General features: G+C 42.8%; 1 protein-coding gene across 1 annotated transcript; it reads left to right on the top strand.

Moving 5' to 3' along the window:
• Nucleotides 1-10447: 10447 nt before the first annotated feature.
• On the top strand, nucleotides 10448-21014 carry KLF3 (KLF transcription factor 3). Its single transcript, XM_083368077.1, has 5 exons — nucleotides 10448-10526; nucleotides 12321-12807; nucleotides 14581-14725; nucleotides 16857-17017; nucleotides 20502-21014. Exons 1-5 carry the CDS (start codon nucleotides 10470-10472, stop codon nucleotides 20681-20683), a joined length of 1032 nt encoding a protein of 343 aa, XP_083224203.1. The 5' UTR covers nucleotides 10448-10469; the 3' UTR covers nucleotides 20684-21014.
• The last annotated feature ends 245 nt before the right edge of the window (nucleotides 21015-21259 follow it).

The following is a 21259-nucleotide window of genomic DNA, read 5'->3' as shown; positions in this document are numbered from 1 at the left end:
TAGTTGATTCCAGCCCAATAATTTGATATTTGGCAGGGATGGTCTAAGAGGAATAGATTTAAATCTTCTTTATGCTACAATCTCATCCAGGGCCAGACTTTCCTTATAGGATTTGTAATAGCCATTGTTTATATGATCCAAGAGGATCCAGCACAACAGGGATAGGAACAAAACACACAGCTAGGGGACTTGAAATTCAAACATTAGTCATAAGTAAGGCTTATAAAAAGAGATGTTTATTACAAGCAGCTTAATTGTTTAAGCCTTCTGGTCTCTTTGGGTGGGGAAAAAAATATCCCGAGTTCATTTCATCATATTTTTTTTAATTCATCATCTTTCTGGTCTCTGCTTTCTTGTTTGTTTTTTCATAATTGGTGTGTTGCCTCTCTTCGGATTTTCCCATCTTACTCATATCGAGAGCATGAATTTTTTTATCGCTTTCTGACTTTAGGAGGCTTTGTTCAATCCGTCGGCACGCATGAATTGGAGCACACAGGCCTCTCTTAAAACACCCCCCCCCCTCTGCTTAGCGGTCGCATCGAGCTTTAGCAAGATCCGCGGTTGGCGTAAATCGGGAATTAAGGAAATCCCCAGGAATGTAGCCACCTTTCAGCCCACAGTTGTCTGATGAGCGCTGAATGTGGCTAGCATAAAACGAAACTCTGCGGGAAGGATGCAGCTAACACTTCTGTCCCTTGTCATCAAACCCTCTCTTGTGTAAGTGTGATGTATGCACAACCCACCTGAGAGAAGGGACAGGCTTCAGTGTGGCACAATGGCAGCTGCCATCTTGGGGTGTTGTTACTGTTGTTTTGGCCTCCCCTCCCCGGATGCCTCCGCTCCTGGCATTTTCTGCGGTGGCCTATTTGGATTAGCTTGAAATGTGTATATTTAATTAAAGTGACGGACGGGCTAATGTGAACGGTTGTCCTTCTAGGACAGAGGTCCCCCTAACCTTTTGGGCACCAGGGACCGGTTCCGTGGAGAAGGTTTTTCTGCGGACTGCAGGGGGGCGTGGTTTTGTGTGCTGCCTGCATCCCGCGGATGGGGCTTTGCTTGTTTGTGCAGACCGGTTGCTGGCATGCCGTGGCCCGTTAACCGCTCCACGGACCAGGGGTTGGGGACTCCTGATCTAGGAAATAAGGTAAAGGTTCCCCCACACATGCGTGCTAGTCGTTTCCAACTCTAGGAGCCGGTGCTCATCTCCGTTTCAAAGACGAAGAGCCAGCGCTGTGTCCGAGGACGTCTCCGTGGTCATGTGGCTGACATGACTAGACGCCAAAGGTGCACGGAATGCTGTTACCTTCCCACCGTAGTGGTCCCTATTTTTCTACTTGCATTTTTACGTGCTTTCGAACTGCTAGGTTGGCAGAAGCTGGGACGAGCAACAGGCGCTCACTCTGTTACGCGGCACTCGGGATTCGACCCGCCAAACTGCCGACCTTCTGATCGACAAGCTCAGCGTCCCTAACCCACTGAGCCCAACGCGTCCCTTTTTGATCTAGGGAATACGAATGTGTAATTTTGTAATACTTATTGGACGATTGCCGTTTTTATCGTTCAGCTTGCATTTGAACTGCTCGGTTCTGGTAAGGTTTATATTACCCTAAAATGTGAATACAGTGGTTCATTTAATTGAAAGTTACAATGGCGCTGGGGAAAAAATGGACTTAGGGCTGGTTTTCCCACTTACGCAGCATCCCCAGGGTCACCTGATCAAAATTCAGAGGCCTGGTAACTGACTCGTATCTATGACGGTTGCAGTGTTCCAGAGTCGCGGTGGTCCCCTTTTGCGACCTTCTAAGACCAGCACAACCAGTGGGGAATCCAGATTCGCTTAAGAACCTCGACATAGGGCCGCAACCAAGCCCAACGTTTCGGCGGGTAAGTGAGATGTGTTAAGTGAGTTTCGCCCCGTTTTACGACCTTCCTCCTCACAGAAATGTTAAATGAATCATTGCAGCTCTCAAGTTAATCCACTCAACAACTGTGGCAAAAAAGGCCGTAAAGCAGGGCAAAACTCGCTTGAATGTCTCACGTAGCCCCCAAAACGTTGGGCTCAGCCGTGGCCGTAAGTCAGGGGACTCTTTGTAAGTCTCCTAGTGACATTTCGGGATGCTGTTCGAATATTGGCAGGATTTTGTGAGGGGGCACCCTCTGCTCCCTTCCTCACTCTGCGTGTTGAAAAGTCGGCAAATTTGAGGTGTGGCTTCCATGTAGAGAAGCCATGAAGTTTTCATGTGCACCGTGACATCATCACGCAAGTGACGCCACTTTTGTGATTTGCCTGGGTCACATTGGGACAATTAATGATGATGATAAATTCCCACAATCCCGCTTATCCCACTCCCCCTCACAGTGGACAGCCGGGCCCTTCTAAGTTCTCTACATTTGAGGCGTTAACTATCTAATTACTCCAGACTTGGGACTTTATTTCCCCTGAACTCGTATATCAATAATTTATTCTGATGTTTCAGAAACAGCCATAATTTTATTTTATTTTATTTTTTCCCATTGCTGTAGAAAAACCCAGTGATAAGATTCCATGAATCTAATTCTAAAACTTGGAAAACCTCTACAGAGATTGCAGTTTTGTGCAAAGTACCGAGAGGAGAGAAATTTTGTTTGACTGAATCTCCAATTCAGCCCGGGTGAAAAGATAAAAGGTGTCTTAGTAGGAAGATAAGAGCTGGTAAGACTTTCCTCAGAAAAAAAAACTGAGGAATTTTGAGTTGTACTGGGTTCAGTGCCAGAGTTAACAAGACCCTTTAACAGAGAATTGTGTTGTTTGGCAGAATCTCTAAGAGATCACCACTTCCAAAGTCCCTTCCAGCTTCTATTCTACTCTACTCTTCCATTCCATTCCATTTCCCTATTCTATTCTATTATTCTTATTCTATTTCTATTCCAATATCTATTCTATTCTATTCTATTCTATTCTATTCTATTCTTATTCTATTCTATTCTATTCTATTCTATTCTATTCTATTCTATTCCTATAATTCTATATTCTATTCTATTCACATAATTTTATATTCTATTCTATTCTATTCTATTCTATTCTATTCTATCTATATTTCACTGCCAATTGTCACTCCGGATGGTCATTAAATGAACTGTTGTAAGTTGAGGACTACTTGCACTTCATTGGCTTTTAAATGTCTGCTTTTTTATCATGTTCTCTTTCATGGCTGAGTTTCTCTCTCTGGAAGCTGAAGCTTAAGACAGGAAACCTGATAACTTTCTGCTCCGATAAGGAATTCATTGTCTCTCAGAACTGGCTAGAGACTCTAGACTCTCTCTGCAGTGTTTCATAGATTTTAAACTTGGAAGATCTTTGGTTGCTTACTTAGTAACTTGATTTATGAGCTGTTCTAGGCTAAAATGACTCCGAGAGGCTTAGACCCCATCTTTCAGTAGGAAAGTTAAAAGAGAAAAAGGGGGAACAATAGCAACCACATAACCATTAAGAGTTACTGTTGGAATACAATGTTTGTGTATTTTATACAACTGCAGCGGTATTCCATAGAAAGAGAGATTCTTCAACCAGTAGATGGCAGTGTTTATAAGTTTGCAGTTGCATTCTATGGTATCTGCTGTGGCTTCTCTCTGAATAAAGTTTCCTGCTTCCTTCTGGCAGTTAAGCAGAAATCACATGTGGACCTGTGCATCGTCTGTTCTGTAGGGCTATATACATTAGTCAAATAGATAATCAGAGGGCCACATAGATTCAACCGCACACCAAACAAAAATACTGCCTAATATCACAGCATAAAGAAGGTTTTCGTGGAAATTGCAAAATCAGGTAATATGTTTCCCGTTAAAGAAAGATAAGACCACCTTTCTGTAATGGTATGTGAGAAGAAGGATAGGATAGGATTAGGATAGGACTAGGACAGGACAGGACAGGACAGGCAGGATAGAATAGAATAGTTGGAAGGGCCCTTGGAGGTCTTCTAGTCCAACCCTCTGCCCAAGCAGGAAACCCTATACCATTTCAGACAAATGGCGGTCCAGTCTCTTCTTAAAAACTTCCAGTGTTGGAGCACTCACAACCTCTGGAGGCAGGTTGTTCCACTGGCTAACTCTTGTAAGTTTCTCCTTAGTTCTAGGTTGCTTCTCTCCTTGGTTAGTTTCCCATCCGTTGCTTCTTGTCCTGCCTTCAGATGCTTTGGAGAATAGCTTGACTCCCTCTTCTTGGGGCAGCCCCTCAAATATTGGAATACTGCTATCGTGTCATCCCTGGTCCTTCTCTTCATTAAACTAGACAAACCAAATTCCAGCAGCCGTTCCTTATATGTTTTAGCCTCCAGTCCCTTAATCATCTTTGCTGCTCTTTTCTGCACTCTTTCCAGACTCTCAACATCTTTTTTTACTTAATCATCTTTGCTGCTCTTTTCTGCACTCTTTCCAGACTCTCAACATCTTTTTTACATCGTGGTGACCAAAACTGGATGCCATATTCCAAGTGTGGCCTGACCAAGGCATTATAAAATAGTAATAATAACAACAACAACAACAATAACAAAAGTGTTGCAAGGGACCTTAGAGGTCTTCTAGTCCAACCCCCTGCTGAGGTATTAACACGTGATCTTGATTCTATCCCTCTGTTAATTTTCTTTTCCTCCATTTCTTTGTGCTAATGCAGAGTTCCCCAATCTTTTCGCCTTTGCGGACCGGCGAAGTGGGGGGAGGACCGGATGGTTGCATTCCCCTATGCTAATAGATCTTTTCTTCTCACAAAACTAGTAGCACAAATGGGAAGGATCTAATGAGATCACAAAGACACAATGGAAGCATAGCATGCACAAACAAGGGCTTCCTTTGTTCTGTTGAGGAATTTTGACTCAGATCCCTAACTCTGTAATTCCTCAGGTTAAAGAATGTCTTCGTTCTTCCGAAATAAGACGTGAATGGAATAGATAGCTGAGTGGATGGACTAATTCTTCTTCAAAGTTCACTTATATTGCTTGCTCTGGGGTGGCAATAGTTTAAAATAAGTCAATCAGTGATTTTTTTTTAACACCATTCATTGTTACAGTACTTCCATTATGTTTTAACACATCCAGAATTCAGTGAGACTTAAAATATTAACTCAGCCTCTTCGCAGTAGACCTGGGATTGAATCATAGAGTTTGGAACAAGCCAACATCTTTCTTTGAATTTCTAGGCACTTTGTTTCAGATTTTCAAGTTCGGATTGCATCCTGGATAAGGGTTTAAAGAGAAACCAGGATCTTTTCTTCGGTGAACAACAGCTACCAAAACAAAAATAAATTTTTTAGCTGGTCATTCTTTTTCTCCTTAAAAACTGGGGGGGAGGGTGTTTTCCCCTTAAAACAAAGCAAAAACAGAACAAATTGTGGGAAAATAAAGAAGGTTACAGTTGCAAGATGGCAACAGCTGTATCCTTCATATATATATTATAAAATAAACAGTGTGATCAAAGCTTTATCTGACGGTGTGTGTTCAGTTCATTCACTTGGAATCCCATTAATCTGCTTCCAGCAATTTTCTCTCCCTCCAGATAAATATGATCGGATTTCTTTATGGGTGTGAACCATAGAATTATCTTAAGACTTTTAGAAAAGGCGTAGTTTTGATATGTGCCATTCACTTGTTGGCAAAAAGCAGCTTGATTTCTGTTTTCATTCTAGTAGCATGTTTTTTAAAACTATTTTCTCCCTAAGTTGCACAAACCTGGGTCCCTGCTTCTATTTTAGGCTGCGTTGACATATTTGTGCCAAAACACTTAAAGAGCACTTTGTTAAACTAAGAGAACGTTGTTAAATGTATTTTCTTGGACTAATGAAGGAAAAGTAAATGTTTTCTTTTATGATGGCAGCCCTGGTTTCTAAGCTTTAGGAATTTTGAGAGCAATAATTAAGTGAATTTCACAATGCCATTGGAAGGAGTTCCTTCTTCCTTCCTTTCTCATGTGAAAATGGGGATTAAGGAAAATGTATTTACAGAAACATACGGGATAGGTAGAAGCAAGCAAGAGAGTGATCAAGATTGTGGCCTGGATGGTAAACAACCGAATGAAATTCAGTGGTGAGAAAAGTAAGGTTCTGTATTTAGGCAAGAAAAACCAAATGTGCAGGTCCATTATAGGTGGTACCTTGCTCAATAGTAGTAACCCTGAGAGGGATCTTGGAGTCCTAGTGGACAATCACTTCAATATGAGCCAGCAGCTGCTAAAAAATCCAATACAAGGGCCTAGGTCACAGGTCTGCAACCCGCGGCTCTGGAGCTGCATGTGGCTCTTTCAGCCGTCTCCTGCGGCTCCCAGTCCTCTGCCATGTGCAGTCCCAAAAAAAAAAGTGGGACTAAAAAAGTTTAACCAATCAATTCAAATATGCAGGGTAGGTGCATATCTCGCCTTGGCTCCACTCTTCAGTCAAACCCTGTTCTGCACATTCGTGCATGTACACACATGCGCACACATTTTTTGCGGCTCCCAGTTTTTCCTTTTGTGAGGGAACCGGTTCCGAGTGGCTCTTTCACTGTTTCAGGTTGCTGACCCCTGGCCTAGGTTGCTTCAACAGAGGGAATGGAATCAAGATCACGTGAAGTGTTAGTACCGCTTTATAATGTCTTGGTAAGTCCACACTTGGAATCCTGCACCCAGTTTTGGTCAGCACAATGTAAAAAAGATATGGACACTCTAGAAAGAGTGCAGAGAAGAGCAATGAAGGTGATTAGAGGACTGGGAATTAAAACATATGAAGAATGGTTGCAGGAACTGGGAATGTTTAGTCTAGGGGGGGAAAGGACTAGGGGTGACATGATAGCAGTCTTCCAATATCTCAGGGGTTGCCCACAAAGAAGAGGGAGTCAAGCTATTCTCCAAAGCGCCTGAAGGCAGGACAAGAAGCAACGGATGGAAGCTAAGCAAGGAGAGAAATAAGGAGAAACCTCCTGACAGTTAGAACAATTAATCAGTTGCCTCCGGAAGTCGTGGGTGCTCCATCATTGGAGGTTTTAAAGAAGAGATTGGACAGCCACTAGTCTGAAATAGTAAAGGGCAGGGTTAGGCAACCTTGGCTCTTTTATGACTCGTGGACTTCAGCTCCCAGAATTCCTCAGTCGGCCATTTTGATGAAACTGCAGGCTTGGATCCAGACCAGGGGTCTTCAAACTTGGCCCTTTTATGACTTGTGGACTTCAACTGCCAGAATTCCTCAGCCAGCGTGCCTATGCTGGCTCAGGAATTCTGGGAGTTGAAGTCCACGAGTCATAAAAGAGCCAAGGTTGCCTACCCCTGGTTATAGGGTCTCCAGCTTGAGTACGGGGTTGGACTAGGAGACCTCCAAGGTCCCTTCCAACTCTATTTTGATTGAAAGGGACTTATTTATCAAATTTATTAGCTGCCAATCTCGCCGAAAGTGACTGGACTTACGACCGGTCCTCCCTTTTATGACCATTGCAGCGTCCCCACTGTCAAGTAATCAGAGTTTGGGCGCTGTACCATGTTTGTGTGTTTACGGCAGTTGCAGTGTCCCGGGGGGCCATGCGATCACCATTTGTAACCTCTTATCCGGCTTCCCACAAGCCAGAAGGAAGCCGAGTCCACTTTACGTCCATACAATTCCTTTAACACACGTAAATTCACTAAGTGAATTAACACACACCATATGATTCACTGAACAATGGTGGCAGGAGTCGTAAAATGGGGCGCAACTCATGTAACAACGGCCTTGCTTAGCAGTGGCTCAATGGTGGTCCTAAGTTGAGGACTCCCTGTAGATACGATACATGTGCAAAGAAATAAAAATAAAATCTCTTTCCTCTCGTCTTGCTTTCACTGGATGTGATTTTGTCTCTCTCTCTTTCAGCCGAGAAATTGTGGAGAAGAAAAGAGATTTCATTTTTTGCACTCTCCCGGTTATCAGACCTCTGGCTTAGATCTTGTTTGCTTCTTACCTTTATACCTGGCCTGATTTGCATACAAAAACCCTATTTCTTCACTTAGCGCAGGGCGTGAGCAAAATCTTATCAAAACTGTGTCCTGTTTGGACAAGTTGCTTTGCCTTGGCATCGATCCATAGGGTGGAGCAACAGGGAGGAGAAGGGAAAAACTACACTATGCAGGGTTTTGTGGTTGGTTTTGTGTGTGTGTGTGTGTGTGTGTGTGTGTGTGTGTTTTTAACCCAAGGGACAAGGCTGTTTTCTTAAGGAAACAGAAGAGTTCACACTTCGATTTCTTATTAATGCTATCTGCCGCTAGACGTTTATAAAATGTAGGGCACGGGGCTTCATCTTTGAACTTCACCCACTTATTTAACTTTTAAGAAAGTTGCCGAGTCTTGCAATCTCACCGAGTCGGTTTTTTGGGGGGAGGGGGTTGGAAAACATAGCTCCCGATTGCCAAAACAAAAAAAAAAAAAGGTGGAATTAGACATTTTTAAAAATCCATTGAGGGAAAATGAGTTTTGAAAAGGCAGGAGAGGCAACCCCTCCAGTCTTTTACCTTTTCAGGGGGAAAAAAAAATCATCAATTCTCAAAGGTTTTCCGGATTAGTCCTTAGAGTTTACTCAGCCAGTTTTTTTTCCAGAGGTGGTTTGCCGTCACCTCCTTCGTAAGGCTGCGAGAAAGTGACTGTGCTTCGTGCACGAAGCAGGACTACAACTCACAGTCGCCCAGTTCGTAGCCTGTTGTTTAAGCTCTCCTTTTGTCTGAAAATTGGGCAAGGCTCTGAAACATACCAAGTGATTGGCTTGTGGGTCAACAAGTATGAATTTGAAAGTATTTTACCCTGTCAGTCCTACGTTTTGTTTTTTTTTCTAATCAGGGAGTATTTAGTTTGGGGTTTGAATTATTCTTGCCGGATTCTTCGCCTATTGTGAAAAAAAATAAACATTTGTGAAAATCACACATAGAAATATTGAAAGCGCTATCCTTCATTTGGTAGGCATTAGGGACACGGTGGCTCAGTGGGTTAGGACGCTGAGCTTGTCGATCAGAAGCTCGGCAGTTTGGCGGGTCAAATCCCGAGTGCCGTGTAACAGAGTGAGCGCCTGTTACTCGTTCCAGCTTCTGCCAACCTAGCAGTTCGAAAGCACGTAAAAATGCAAGTAGAAAAATAGGGACCACTACGGTGGGAAGGTAACAGCGTTCCGTGTGCCTTTGGCGTCTAGTCATGCCGGCCACATGACCACGGAGACGTCCTTGGACAAACGCTGGCTCTTCGGCTTTGAAACGGAGATGAGCACCGGCCCCTAGAGTCGGAAACGACTAGCACGCATGTGCGGGGGAACCTTTACCTTTACCTTATGGACAAAGTGGGCTTATAAAGCCAGATGAGAAGATATCATGAGCCAGAATTCGGAAGATCTTTGCCATCGATTCAGTTTTCTATTCACCTTCCTTAGCTTGAATTAATGTAGCAAAGTCACATTGATTCTAGGTCCGCTTGGTGTTTAATCCGCGATTAATCATTCGTGTTATACTTAGGAACGTCTGAACTGGCATTTTTCATCTCAAAAAGACCCAGCTGGAAATGATTCTCTTTAGCTTGTGGGTTGACATCCGGAAGGGCTGTTCAAAAATTGGCAATCCAGTTTGTACCAATAGGGTCGGTTTTTAATACATTTCTAGCGCCACCTATGGACGCAAATAGAGTATTACGTGTTAACAGTTGAAGATAGTTCCATTTCGTGACCGCTCAAAGTTACACCAGGACTGGAAAAAAGGGACCTGAGCTTGTTTTTCACACTTAAATGACTGCTCCGCGGTCATGTGATCAAATTTCAGATGCTTGGCAACTGACTCATATTTATGACGGTTGCAGTGTGATCCCCTTCTGCAACCTTCTGACAAGCAAAGTCAGTGTGGGAAGCCAGATTCACCTAATGGCTGTGTTATTAACTTAATAATTAGTGATTCGCTTAACAAGTGTTGCAGGAAAGGTCATAAAATGTGGCCAAATTCACTTAGCAACAGAAAGTTTGGGCTCGACTGTAGTCGAAAGAGCCGAGGACTCCCGGTACTGAATAACAGTGTGATATATTGCAAAATATATCTAAGCTCGGGCTCCAGGGTTAATTGATGCACCTTTTTCCCTTGTAAAATTCCTGCAAACTCTCAAAACCTTCCATCCTTTTCTCTTTACCAGGTTTTCTATGGCTCACAAGTATTCAAAACTTCGTTTTAAAATGTGCGTCCTTATTCCAAAATGTCACGTTGCAGTCATGCTGCTTTTTAAAGGATCTTGGGTTTAGAATTTGAACAGGTTGTGCATCGTAAACACAGAGACCACAAGGAAAACCTTTTAGGTTTTGAAAATGCCTTTCATCTGATTTTTTTTTTCCTTAATGGTTTGTTGATTGCTGCAATCCACAATTGAAATACGCTTTGTTAATGCTAAGCCCCGTGCTTAAATGATGGAAAATAAAAAAATGCAACTGTCCTTTTTTTTTCTCCCCTGTTTTTTTTTTTAGAAAACCGGGTATTTATCTCAAGAAAAAATGCTAATGTTTGACCCAGTCCCTATCAAACAAGAAGCCATGGAGCCCGTTCCGGTGGTCAGTATTTTAAAATGTCATAAATATTAATATTTACTCTCATTACATTGTGATAAGGCTATTTGTAATAACCGTCCACAATTTTGTTCAGTTCTGAAAGATGCAAGATGACAAAATAGGGCACGGGTGGCCAAAGACGCATTCTGGGCCTTTGCAACAAATAAACCGGATTTACATACAAACTTACTGCAGGTATCAAAAAAGTGTTACCTGGTTCCAGACACGATTGCTTCAGCCGAGGCATAGATTTGAAATGTAGTATTTGGATTGGGAGACACCGACAAATGGGAAACATCTCTGGATGTGGCAAAGAACAGAAGCCAATTTGGTGCAGTGATTAAGGTGCTGCTGGCCTAGAAACAGGAGAGGTGGGAGTTCTAGTCCCGCCTTAGGCATGAAAGCCAGCTGGGTGACTTTGGACCATTCACCAGGAAACTGGGAGTTCTAGTCCCGCCTTAGGCATGAAAGCCAGCTGGGTGACTTTGGGCCATTCACCAGGAAACTGGGAGTTCTAGTCCCGCCTTAGGCATGAAAGCCGGCTGGGTGACTTTGGACCATTCACCAGGAAACTGGGAGTTCTAGTCCCACCTTAGGCATGAAAGCCGGCTGGGTGACTTTGGACCATTCACCAGGAAACTGAGAGTTCTAGTCCCGCCTTAGGCATGAAAGCTAGCTGGGTGACTTTGGACCATTCACCAGGAAACTGGGAGTTCTAGTCTCGCCTTAGGCATGAAAGCTGGCTAGCTGACTTTGGGCCATTCACCAGGAAACTGGGAGTTCTAGTCCCGCCTTAGGCATGAACTGCTAAGCTTGTAAGCCGCCCTGAGTCTTCGGAGAAGGGCGGGATATAAATGGAATTTAAAAAAAAAAAAAAAAAATGAAAGCCAGCTGGGTGACTTTGGGCCATTCACCAGGAAACTGGGAGTTCTAGTCCCGCCTTAGGCATGAAAGCCAGCTGGGTGACTTTAGACCATTCACCAGGAAACTGGGAGTTCTAGTCCCACCTTAGGCATGAAAGCCAGCTGGGTGACTTTGGGCCATTCACCAGGAAACTGGGAGTTCTAGTCCCACCTTAGGCATGAAAGCTAGCTGGGTGACTTTGGGCCATTCACCAGGAAACTGAGAGTTCTAGTCCCGCCTTAGGCATGAAAGCCAGCTGGGTGATTTTTGGCCAATCTCTCTCTCTCTCTCTCTCTCTCTCCCTCTCCCTCCCTCTGTCTCTCTCTTTCTTTTCTCTCCCTCTCTTTTTCTTTCCCTCTGTCTCTCTGTCTGTCTCTTTCCTCTCCCTCCCTCTCTCTCTCTCTCTTTCCTCTCTCTCTTTCCTCTCTCTCTTTTTCTTCTCCCTCCCTCTCTCCCTCTCTCTCTCTCTCCCTCTCTCTCTTTCTTTCTCTCTCTCTTTCTCTCTCTCTCTCTCTCTCACACACACACACAGAGGGCTGTTATTATGGGGATAATAGGGGGAAGGAGGAGCATTATGTACGTTTGCTGCCTTGAGTTACTAATAAAGTAAGAAAGGCAGGATAAAAATCTAATAAATAAGTGAATAGTTCACTAGAGCGGGAATAAGTGTTGTATCTGCGCAGCGTTGTCCTTTCTGGTGTGGCTTTCAAAAAAACGGTTTCTCTACATTCAATGAACTTGAATTTGACGTCTAGTAGAACTCAAGTCAGAGCATGACCGAAACGAGTCACAAGTAGATCCTATTCTCCAGTACGTTTTTTTGTGTTTTTTTTTCTTCCTCTCTTCTGCCCCCCGTTTTTCATTCGTTCCTTTCTTCCCTCTTCTCTTCGGCAGTCCTTCAACTCGACTTACATGGACCACATGAAGTCAAACAAGTACGGCGTCATCTACTCTACACCAAATATGATGTCCAATAAGTTCTACCAGATTCCGGATGGACTGTGCAATGGGGTTCAGATGGAGCCAGTTGACCTTACGGTCAATAAACGTAGCTCGCCCCCTTCGGCTGGACATTGTCCTTCCCCTTTAAAATTCCAGACTCTGCCTCGAAGAGCATCCCCTGGATTAAATCTTCCTTCATCCAGCCCTCCCATGAAGAAACTGGGTCCACCGGGAATGCAGCCTTTTACGATGCCCTTAACTATTCCTCCAGTGATGGCGGCTCTTTCACGTCACGGACTCAGGAGTCCTGGAATACTTCCTGTTATTCAGCCCCTCGTCGTCCAGCCTGTCCCTTTTATGTACGCCCCGCACCTCCAGCAGCCTATCATGGTGTCCACTGTTCTTTCGGAAGAGTTGGAAAACCCTAGCAGCGTGCCAGGTGAGCATCTGTCTTCCTCTTTGTTTTGTTTCTTTGAGGACTTGGTGGTTTTTTGTTTGTTTTTTAGGAAGTCCGCCTAAAGAATCCGTTCACCTTCTACTTCAAACTATAGCGGCAGTCCTTAGACTTATATACTGCTTCATAGTCCTTTACAGCACGCTCTAAGCGGTTTACAGAGTCAGCCTCTTGGGTGGGGGCCCCCGGACAATCTGGGTCCTCATTGTATCGACCTCGGAAGGCAGATTCAACCTTGAGCTGCTCAGGATCGAACTGCTGACAGTTGGCAGAATTAGCCTCCCGTGCTGCATTCTAACCACAGCGCCACCAGAGAGAGAGAGAGAGAGAGAGAGAGAGAGAGAGAGAGAGAGAGAGAGAGAGAGAGAGAGAGAGAGAGAGAGAGAAAATATAGACAGAGAGATATTGTAGATAGAAGATAGACGGTCAGAGAGATAGATAATAGATAGACGATAGCAATAGCACTTAGACTTATATACCGCTTCATAGTGCTTTATCGCCCTCTCTAAGCGGTTTACAAAGTCAGCATATTGCCCCCCCCCATAATTTGGGTCCTTCTTTTACTGACCTTGGAAGGAAGGAAGGCTGAGTCCACCTTGAGCTGGTGAGAATCGAACTACTGGCAGTCGGCAGAATCAGCCTGCAATACTGCATTCTAGCCACTGTGCCGCCACAGTTCTATAAATTATCCTCGACCTGATAGTGTAAATGGGAGCTTATAAAAAGAGATTCTGAGCCATGAAGAGCATCCATAGGACTGAAGAAAATGGTTCTTCCTAAGTCAGGGGTCTTCGAACTGGGCCCTTTTATGAGTTGTGGACTTCAACTATCAGAATTCCTCAGCCAGGCACGCCTGCCTGGCTGAGGAATTCTGGGAGTTGAAGTCCACAAGTCATAAAAAGGGCCAAGCTTTGAAGAACCCTGTCCTAAGTAGTCTTTAGCTAAGCTTTCTCTTGGTTTAAGCTATCCCATTGTCATAGTTGCTGTTGTGATAAATGCAACTTGTGGGCTGACCTTCCATTTCCTGGAGGAATGCAGTCTCTCAAACATATACAGCTAAAGTGTTTCAAATATACTTGCTGAACGTGCTAAATTGTGATGGCTATTACTCTATTAAGCACTGGGTGTTCCTTTAGGAAGCAAAGCAATATAATGGAAGCCACTGTAGATTTGTCTATATAGTGACAGAACAAAGAGCTGGGTTATAAGGTTCATTTATAGAATGGCATTTTTGTTCAAGTTATGTAGATTAATTCAAATGGAAGTCTAGTTCAGGGGTAGGCAACCTTGACTCTTTTATGACCCGTGGACTTCAACTCCCAGAATTCCTGAGCCAGCATGGCTCAGCTTGGAAACCTCTCCCTTTCCCCTCAGCGTGGCTGGCTCAGGAATTCTGGGAGTTGAAGTCTACAAGTCTTAAAGCTGCCAAGTTTGAAGATCCCTAATATACAATATATGTATAGACCAGGGGTAGGCCATCTTGGCTCTTTTATGACTCATGGACTTCAACTCCCAGAATTCCTGAGCCAGCCACGCTGAGGGGAAAGGGAGAGGTTTCCAAGCTGAGCCATGCTGGCTCAGGAATTCTGGGAGTTGAAGTCCACAAGTCATACAAGAGCCCAGGTGGCCTACCCCTGGTCTAGTTGTATTTGCAGTCTACATTTTTAAGAACGATGCAGCAAGAACGTGGTGACAGACGACTCAAATGCCAGGTTTTCTCTTCATTTACCCTTCACTGACTCTTCTTCCTCCTGATAGTATCTGTCATCGAATCTTACGAAAAGCCAGCACTAAAGAAATCCATTAAGGTGGAACCGGGCGTGGAATCACCAAGGGACGACTACTATCCTGAGCAAGTTTCTCCTCCTCTGATGACCTCATTGTCACCCCACATGCTACAAGAGTGAGTGGCTTAGAGTTTTCGAATCTCGCCAAGGGAAGATGAAGTGAATTGTGGTTGAAAGCTACATTACTCGGCCTTTGACTGAGCAACGGTGGACTTCTTGCACACTTAGCCTAATTCAGAAATCTCAGGGTTTCCGTCGCTTTCATTTGCATAGGGCTGGGGCCATTCCAATGTTGAGATTTTTTTAAAAAGAGTGCAGAGGAGAGCAGTGAAGATAATTAGGAGACTGGAGGCTAGAACGCATGAAGGTGGCAGGAGTTGGGTATGTCTAGTCTAGTGAAAAGAAGGACTAGGGATGATATGATAGCAGTCTTCCAATATCTCAGGGGTTGCCAACAAAGAAGAGGGGGTCAAATTATTCTCCAGAGCACCACAAGGCAGGACAAGAAGCAACGGATGGAAACTAGTCAAGGAGAGAAGCAACCTAGAACTAAGGAGAAACTTCCTGACAGTTAGAACAATTAATCAGTGAAATAAGTTTCCTCCAGAAGTTGTGAGTGCTCCAACACTGAAAGTTTTTAAGAAGAGACTGGACAACCATTTGTCTGAAATGGTATAGGGTTTCCTGCCTGAGCAGGGGGTTGGACTAGATGACCTTCAAGATCCCTTCCAACTCTTCTCTTCTCTTCTCTTCTCTTCTCTTCTCTTCTCTTCTCTTCTCTTCTCTTCTCTTCTCTTCTCTTCTATTCTATTCTATTCTATTCTATTCTCTATTTCTATTCTAAAAACAATACAATGCAATTGAAATTTGGGTGTCAATTTCCCTTGACCTTATTCTGATGCAAACGGATACAGATCATAAAATTTCTAATTTAATTGACATTAGTTTTTAAAAAGAGATTGGACAACCATTTGTCTGAAATGGTATAAGGTTTCCTGCCTGAGCAGGGGGTTGGACTAGATGACCTTCAAGATCCCTTCTCTTCTCTTCTCTTCTCTTCTCTTCTCTTCTCTTCTCTTCTCTTCTCTTCTCTTCTCTTCTCTTCTATATTCTATTCTATTCTATTCTATTCTCTATTTCTATTCTAAAAACAATACAATGCAATTGAAATTTGGGTGTCAATTTCCCTTGACCTTATTCTGATGCAAACGGATACAGATCATAAAATTTCTAATTTAATTGACATTAGCTTTTGAAAAGAGATTGGACAACCATTTGTCTGAAATGGTACAGGGTTTCCTACTCGAGCAGCGGGTTGGACTAGATGACCTCTAAGGTCCCTTCCAACTCTGCTATTCTGTTAAATCTCAGAGGTGATGTCATTTGATTTGTTCAATTGAGATTACTCCTTACCGTTGGCCAGAATAAAATATAATCTGTTCTATGTCCTAATTTTTAGTACCGCGATCAGGTTTTCATCAATATCTAAAACTGTGGTCTGCGTGAACTATGCTGTGCATCTCCCCTGAATTATAGTATTCAGGAGGAATGCTACAAATGTCATTTGTGGAAGCCAGAGGCACTGTTTGAGAAAGACAAAAGAGTGCATTTCTGTGTAATCATAAATCTTAGCTCTACTTTCAGGAAAGGCCTTGAGGGCCAAAGAGTTTGCACCCTTGTGGTGGCACCAAACCAGAAATTCATAATTGGGCTCTAAAAGAAATAGATGAAGAGTAACATCTGTTGAGTTTTAGTCTGTAGAGCAAAGAAAATGGATAGAATTCATTGCACGTGGGGGTGGGGTGGGGAATCTGTACCATTAAGAAAAAAACACCCTTTGCTAAGAGATTTAGAAACGCGTGTAAACGAATAGAAACGCTGAGGTTTCTGAATTCTGCTGGCCTGGAAAACAAGATAGCGGCTTGAAATATTCAGTCAAACCCTACGGTTCTGAAGAAAAGAAAAAATGAGGGGAAAAAAATTAGGAGAAGGGGAGATGTCTTGTTGCTTCCAGAGAATAAATGAAACCAAATCTCTATCCGGAAAGTCAGCCAAACTATGACCGCAGAAGTCCATGACATTTGCTAAGCTTGCTTGAATTTTTTCCACATGTATGTAATGTGGTGGAGGCTGCCAGAAGACAAATGGGGTATTGAAGACTGGGGTATAGGCCATTTTAAAAAAAAGAGAGCGAGAGATTTAATTGAAAAGGTTGTAGTTTTTAACATGTGATTCAACTTAACACAGGAATCACCCTTCAGTTATAGTCCAGCCTGGAAAGAGGCCTCTACCTGTGGAATCTCCAGACACACAAAGGAAGAGACGGATACACCGGTGTGACTACGAAGGCTGCAACAAGGTGTACACTAAGAGCTCTCATTTAAAAGCCCATAGAAGAACGCACACAGGTAAGAAGCAAATGTAATTTTATTTTTATTTATTTTTATTTTTGGTCGGGGCGTTAGAAACCTGAATGAAACGGTAAAACGACAACAGCAACAACCAGCCCCTACTACTACAGGTAGTCCTTGACTTACTACAGATTGCTGAGGGACCGTTTGAAGTTACAATGGCACTGATAGAAATGACGGGTGACCGTTTTTCACACTTAACGACCGTTTGCAGCAATTCCCATAGTCAGGTGATCAAAATTCAGAGGCTTGGCAACTGACTCATATTTATGACGGTCGCATTGTCCCAGGATCACGTAATCCCCTTTTGCCACAGAAACGTTTGACCTCAGTTGTGCTCGTAAGTCAAGGGCTACCTGTAAATCCCTATACCAGGGGTAGGCAACCTTGGCTCTCTTATGACTCGTGGACTTCAACTCCCAGAATTCCTGAGCCAGCCATGCTGGCTCAGGGATTCTGGGAGTTGAAGTCCACAAGTCATGAAGGGGCCATAGTTCCCCTCCATGCTGGCTCAGGGATTCTGGGAGTTGAAGTCCACAAGTCATGAAGGGGCCATAGTTCCCCTCCATGCTGGCTCAGGGATTCTGGGAGTTGAAGTCCACAAGTCATAAAAGAGCCAAGGTTGGCTACACCTGCCCTATATATACCCTTTGCAAATAGGTTTCACTGGGTTTAGTGCTTTATTCCCTCAGAAGTAGATACAGCACTAGATTCAAGAGACTGATATTTATTTTCTTCTTGGTACATTTTGCCTCTCTGTCTGGTAGCTAAGTTTTATTTTGTTGGCCTTCTAACTGTGACTCAGTGGAATATTCAACAACACACACCCTACTATATTGGCAGTCAACGCCTTCCCCAAAACACTGAATTGTATTTAAAAGTGTCTGGTGGTCTTTTTAAAAAGCAAATAAAAGCTTCTTGGGGAGAGAAATATGAATATTTTTCTTCTTTCCATCTTTCCAGATTTTTTTCCATTTAATGGCAGCGTCGTTGGAAGCAACTTGAAATGTTGCCGTGACATTTCTCAGATTAAGAAAGATTGGATATTGGGATTTAAATAATAATGGGCTATAATCCCTGGCCCGAGCTCTCTTTAACACCACTGGCTATACAGATAGCCCTTGATTTACAACCACGACTGAGCCCAAAATTTGTGTTGCTAAGTGAGACATTTGTTAATGCAACCTTTCTTTTCACATTAAGTGAATCATTGAAGTTGTTAGTAACACAGTTGTTAAGTGAATCTGGCTTGTCAGAAAGTCGAAACAGCTGATCACATGACCCCGGGACTCTGCAACCGTCATAAATATGAGCCAGCTGCCAAGAGTCCCAATTTTTATCACGTGACCATGGGGATTTCTGCAACGGTCGTAAGTGTGAAAAACGGTCATAAGTCACTTTTTTGAGTGCCGTTGTAACTTTGAATGATCACTAAACGGACTATTGTAAGATAAGGACTGCCTGCATTTTTTGATACGAAACCTTTAGTTACATTGCAAAGGTCATAATATATTCATTTATCAAATCCATAAGTAATAAACATGATATTACAAAAGATTTGAGGTCCCCCGTTAAAAAAATAGACTATGATGTAATTGATTGGTGTATAAAAATTCTACACAAAATCCTACCAGAGATATAAAGGTAAAGGTAAAGGTTCCCCCACACATGTGTGCTAGTCGTTTCCAACTCTAGGGGCCAGTGCTCATCTCTGTTTCAAAGCCGAAGAGCCAACGCTTGTCCGAGGACGTCTCCGTGGTCATGTGGCCGGCATGACTAGACGCCAAAGGCGCACGGAACACTGTTACCTTCCCACCGTAGTGGTCCCTATTTTTCTACTTGCATTTTTTACGTGCTTTCAAACTGCTAGGTTGGCAGAAGCTGGGACGAGTAACAGGTGCTCACTCTGTTATGCGGCACTCGGGATTTGATCCGCCAAACTGCCAACCATCTGATCGACAAGCTCAGCGTCCTAACCCACCGAGCCACCGCGTCCCTTACCAGAGATATAGTTTCAGTCAAGTACAGTAGCCTGTTCATATCTGAACTCTGATAGATTCATCAATCAATAATGATCAACCCTCTCGTAGAAATTATGTGAAATTATTTGGAGTCAGACAACCAAGATGAGTTTAGAATTTGGACAGAATTTAGAATGTAGACAAGGGGAGAGTGCTGATTAAAGAAACAGAATGAAAATGAAGCGTGTAAACCGAAGCACGGTGAAGGAATGCCCCATCTGAAGTTCTTCCAAGCAATATTCATTCATAACATTAAGAACTGGAAAAGTCTCAGTGGGTGCAAATTGAGTGAGCATCGAACTTAAGGACCGATCTGAGTTAACACCCTTATCTTTCCACATTGAAAAATGAATACCTCCTGTATCAAGACAGCATTTAAAATGACAGAGTCAGCTTGAATTGGGGCAAATTATAAATATTATAAGTAGATAAGTGTTTGAATTAGGTGAAATCGCTCTTGGGCTCCTAATCTTTGTCCCCTTCTCCATTCGTCCATTGAAGCATTTCTTTCTAAATACAGGCAGCCCTCCACTTACACCAGTTCATTTAGCGACCATTTCAAGTTACAACGGCACTGGGAAAAGTGACTTAACGACCCTTTTTCACACGGCTGTTGCAGTGTTTCCCCCCCCCCCATTGTCACATGATCAAAATTTAAGACGCTCGGGAACTGACTCGCATTTCTGACCGTTGCAGTGTCAAGCTTGTAAAATGAGGCAAAATTCACTTTAAAAAAAAGTCTCACTTAGCAACAAAAAAATGGGGGCTCCATTGCAAACGTAACTCAAGGCCTTACTGGTATAGCGAAACTTCCACAGAAGCGTATGTACTGTTTATAAGATTCCCCAAATTTGGGAAGAAATCAAGTTAAGCTCATTATTATTTAAAACTCTTTACACTTAAAGCACCATTAATTGTCTCAAAATCTGCTGAATCATTCCAGAGCTGAATTTGAGGAAACTTTTTGCAGTACAGAGGCGTTTCAAAAAATAAAAAAAAATTTGCTTCAGCAAGTTCATCCGGACTTGACTCTGCAAATTATCCACAGCTAGCAAGGTCACTTTTTGTGGCAGATTTTGAATGTAGAAGGACCTATTTTAAAATCAAAACGTCTCTTGGAAAAATAGATGTAAGGGAAGAAGTGGCAGAAGTTGGAGGCGGAGTTAAAAGAGTTATAAGCCTAGAATCCCTGTGTAGTCACAAGCAAAATAAATCATGGAATGCCATTGCCCCTTAGCTGGTGTTAACCAAGCTGAGGAGATTTTTGTGCACAGGCTGCTTAGCAATATATCAGTTTAATTGGACCTTCACGTGTGTATTTCACGCCTGACATTAGGCGTGTTCAGTGCAATTACAGGTGGTGAAGAAACATTGCTGCTCTTGTAAGTTTTTTTTATGTATCGTTGAAATAATTTCCTAAAAAAAAGTATTCTCTTTTTTAAAAAAATAAAAATTCACAGGTGAAAAGCCTTACAAATGCACTTGGGAAGGTTGCACATGGAAGTTCGCTCGATCGGATGAACTGACACGGCACTTCCGAAAACATACCGGAGTCAAACCCTTCCAATGTCCGGACTGTGATCGCAGTTTCTCTCGTTCGGACCATCTTGCGCTCCATCGGAAACGCCACATGCTAGTTTGAAACTCTTTCACTTCCGCTGCTTTTCGTTTTTCCCCCTTCTCTTTTTCTTTTTTCTTTTTTTCTTTTTTTGACCTGAGCTTTTTAATTCAGATTCAGCTGGACTGGATCTTTGGATTTTATCTCCTCGCAAGCTTTCTGATGGTCAGTTTAAAAAAACAAAAATCATGTTTGCTTGGCCCTTCTTGATTCTTGCCGTCAGCCAGACCGAAAGAATGTGAACATAGTTTTTTGTTTCCCGGGAATGCTAAGCATGTTCCTAATTTGCCAGCAAATAGATTCTATTTTCCTTCGGACTAAGAAATCTTATAATCACGCTGATTAGTTTTGCCATTTAATCAGCATATGTGTATATATATATATATATATATATATATATATATATATATATATATATATATATATATATATATATATATATATACACATACATACATACATATACATACAGTATATGATAGTTACTGTTTTTCAAAATCCAGTTTGCTAATCCTTGCCAGAGATTTTTGTGTGCCTGTAATTAAAGGATACACATCTCCTTTTTATGCCCAGCAATGCAATGAATGGATCTTTTTTTAA

The sequence above is a fragment of the Vipera ursinii genome (assembly GCF_947247035.1).
Source record: "Vipera ursinii genome assembly, chromosome: 7".
NCBI classification, from domain to species: Eukaryota; Metazoa; Chordata; class Lepidosauria; order Squamata; family Viperidae; genus Vipera; species Vipera ursinii.
The sequence above is the reverse complement of the archived record's forward strand: the minus strand, read 5'-3'. Positions and strand labels throughout refer to the sequence as shown.

What these genes read in the sequence shown, in the direction of transcription:
- KLF3 (XM_083368077.1), top strand. Translation starts at nt 10,470, where the DNA reads ATGCTAATGTTTGACCCAGTCCCTATCAAACAAGAAGCCATGGAGCCC. An exon ending in CCATGGAGCCCGTTCCGGTG is followed by an intron (nt 10,527 to 12,320) that starts GTCAGTATTTTA and finishes TCTCTTCGGCAG; the next exon opens with TCCTTCAACTCGACTTACAT. An exon ending in AAACCCTAGCAGCGTGCCAG is followed by an intron (nt 12,808 to 14,580) that starts GTGAGCATCTGT and finishes TCCTCCTGATAG; the next exon opens with TATCTGTCATCGAATCTTAC.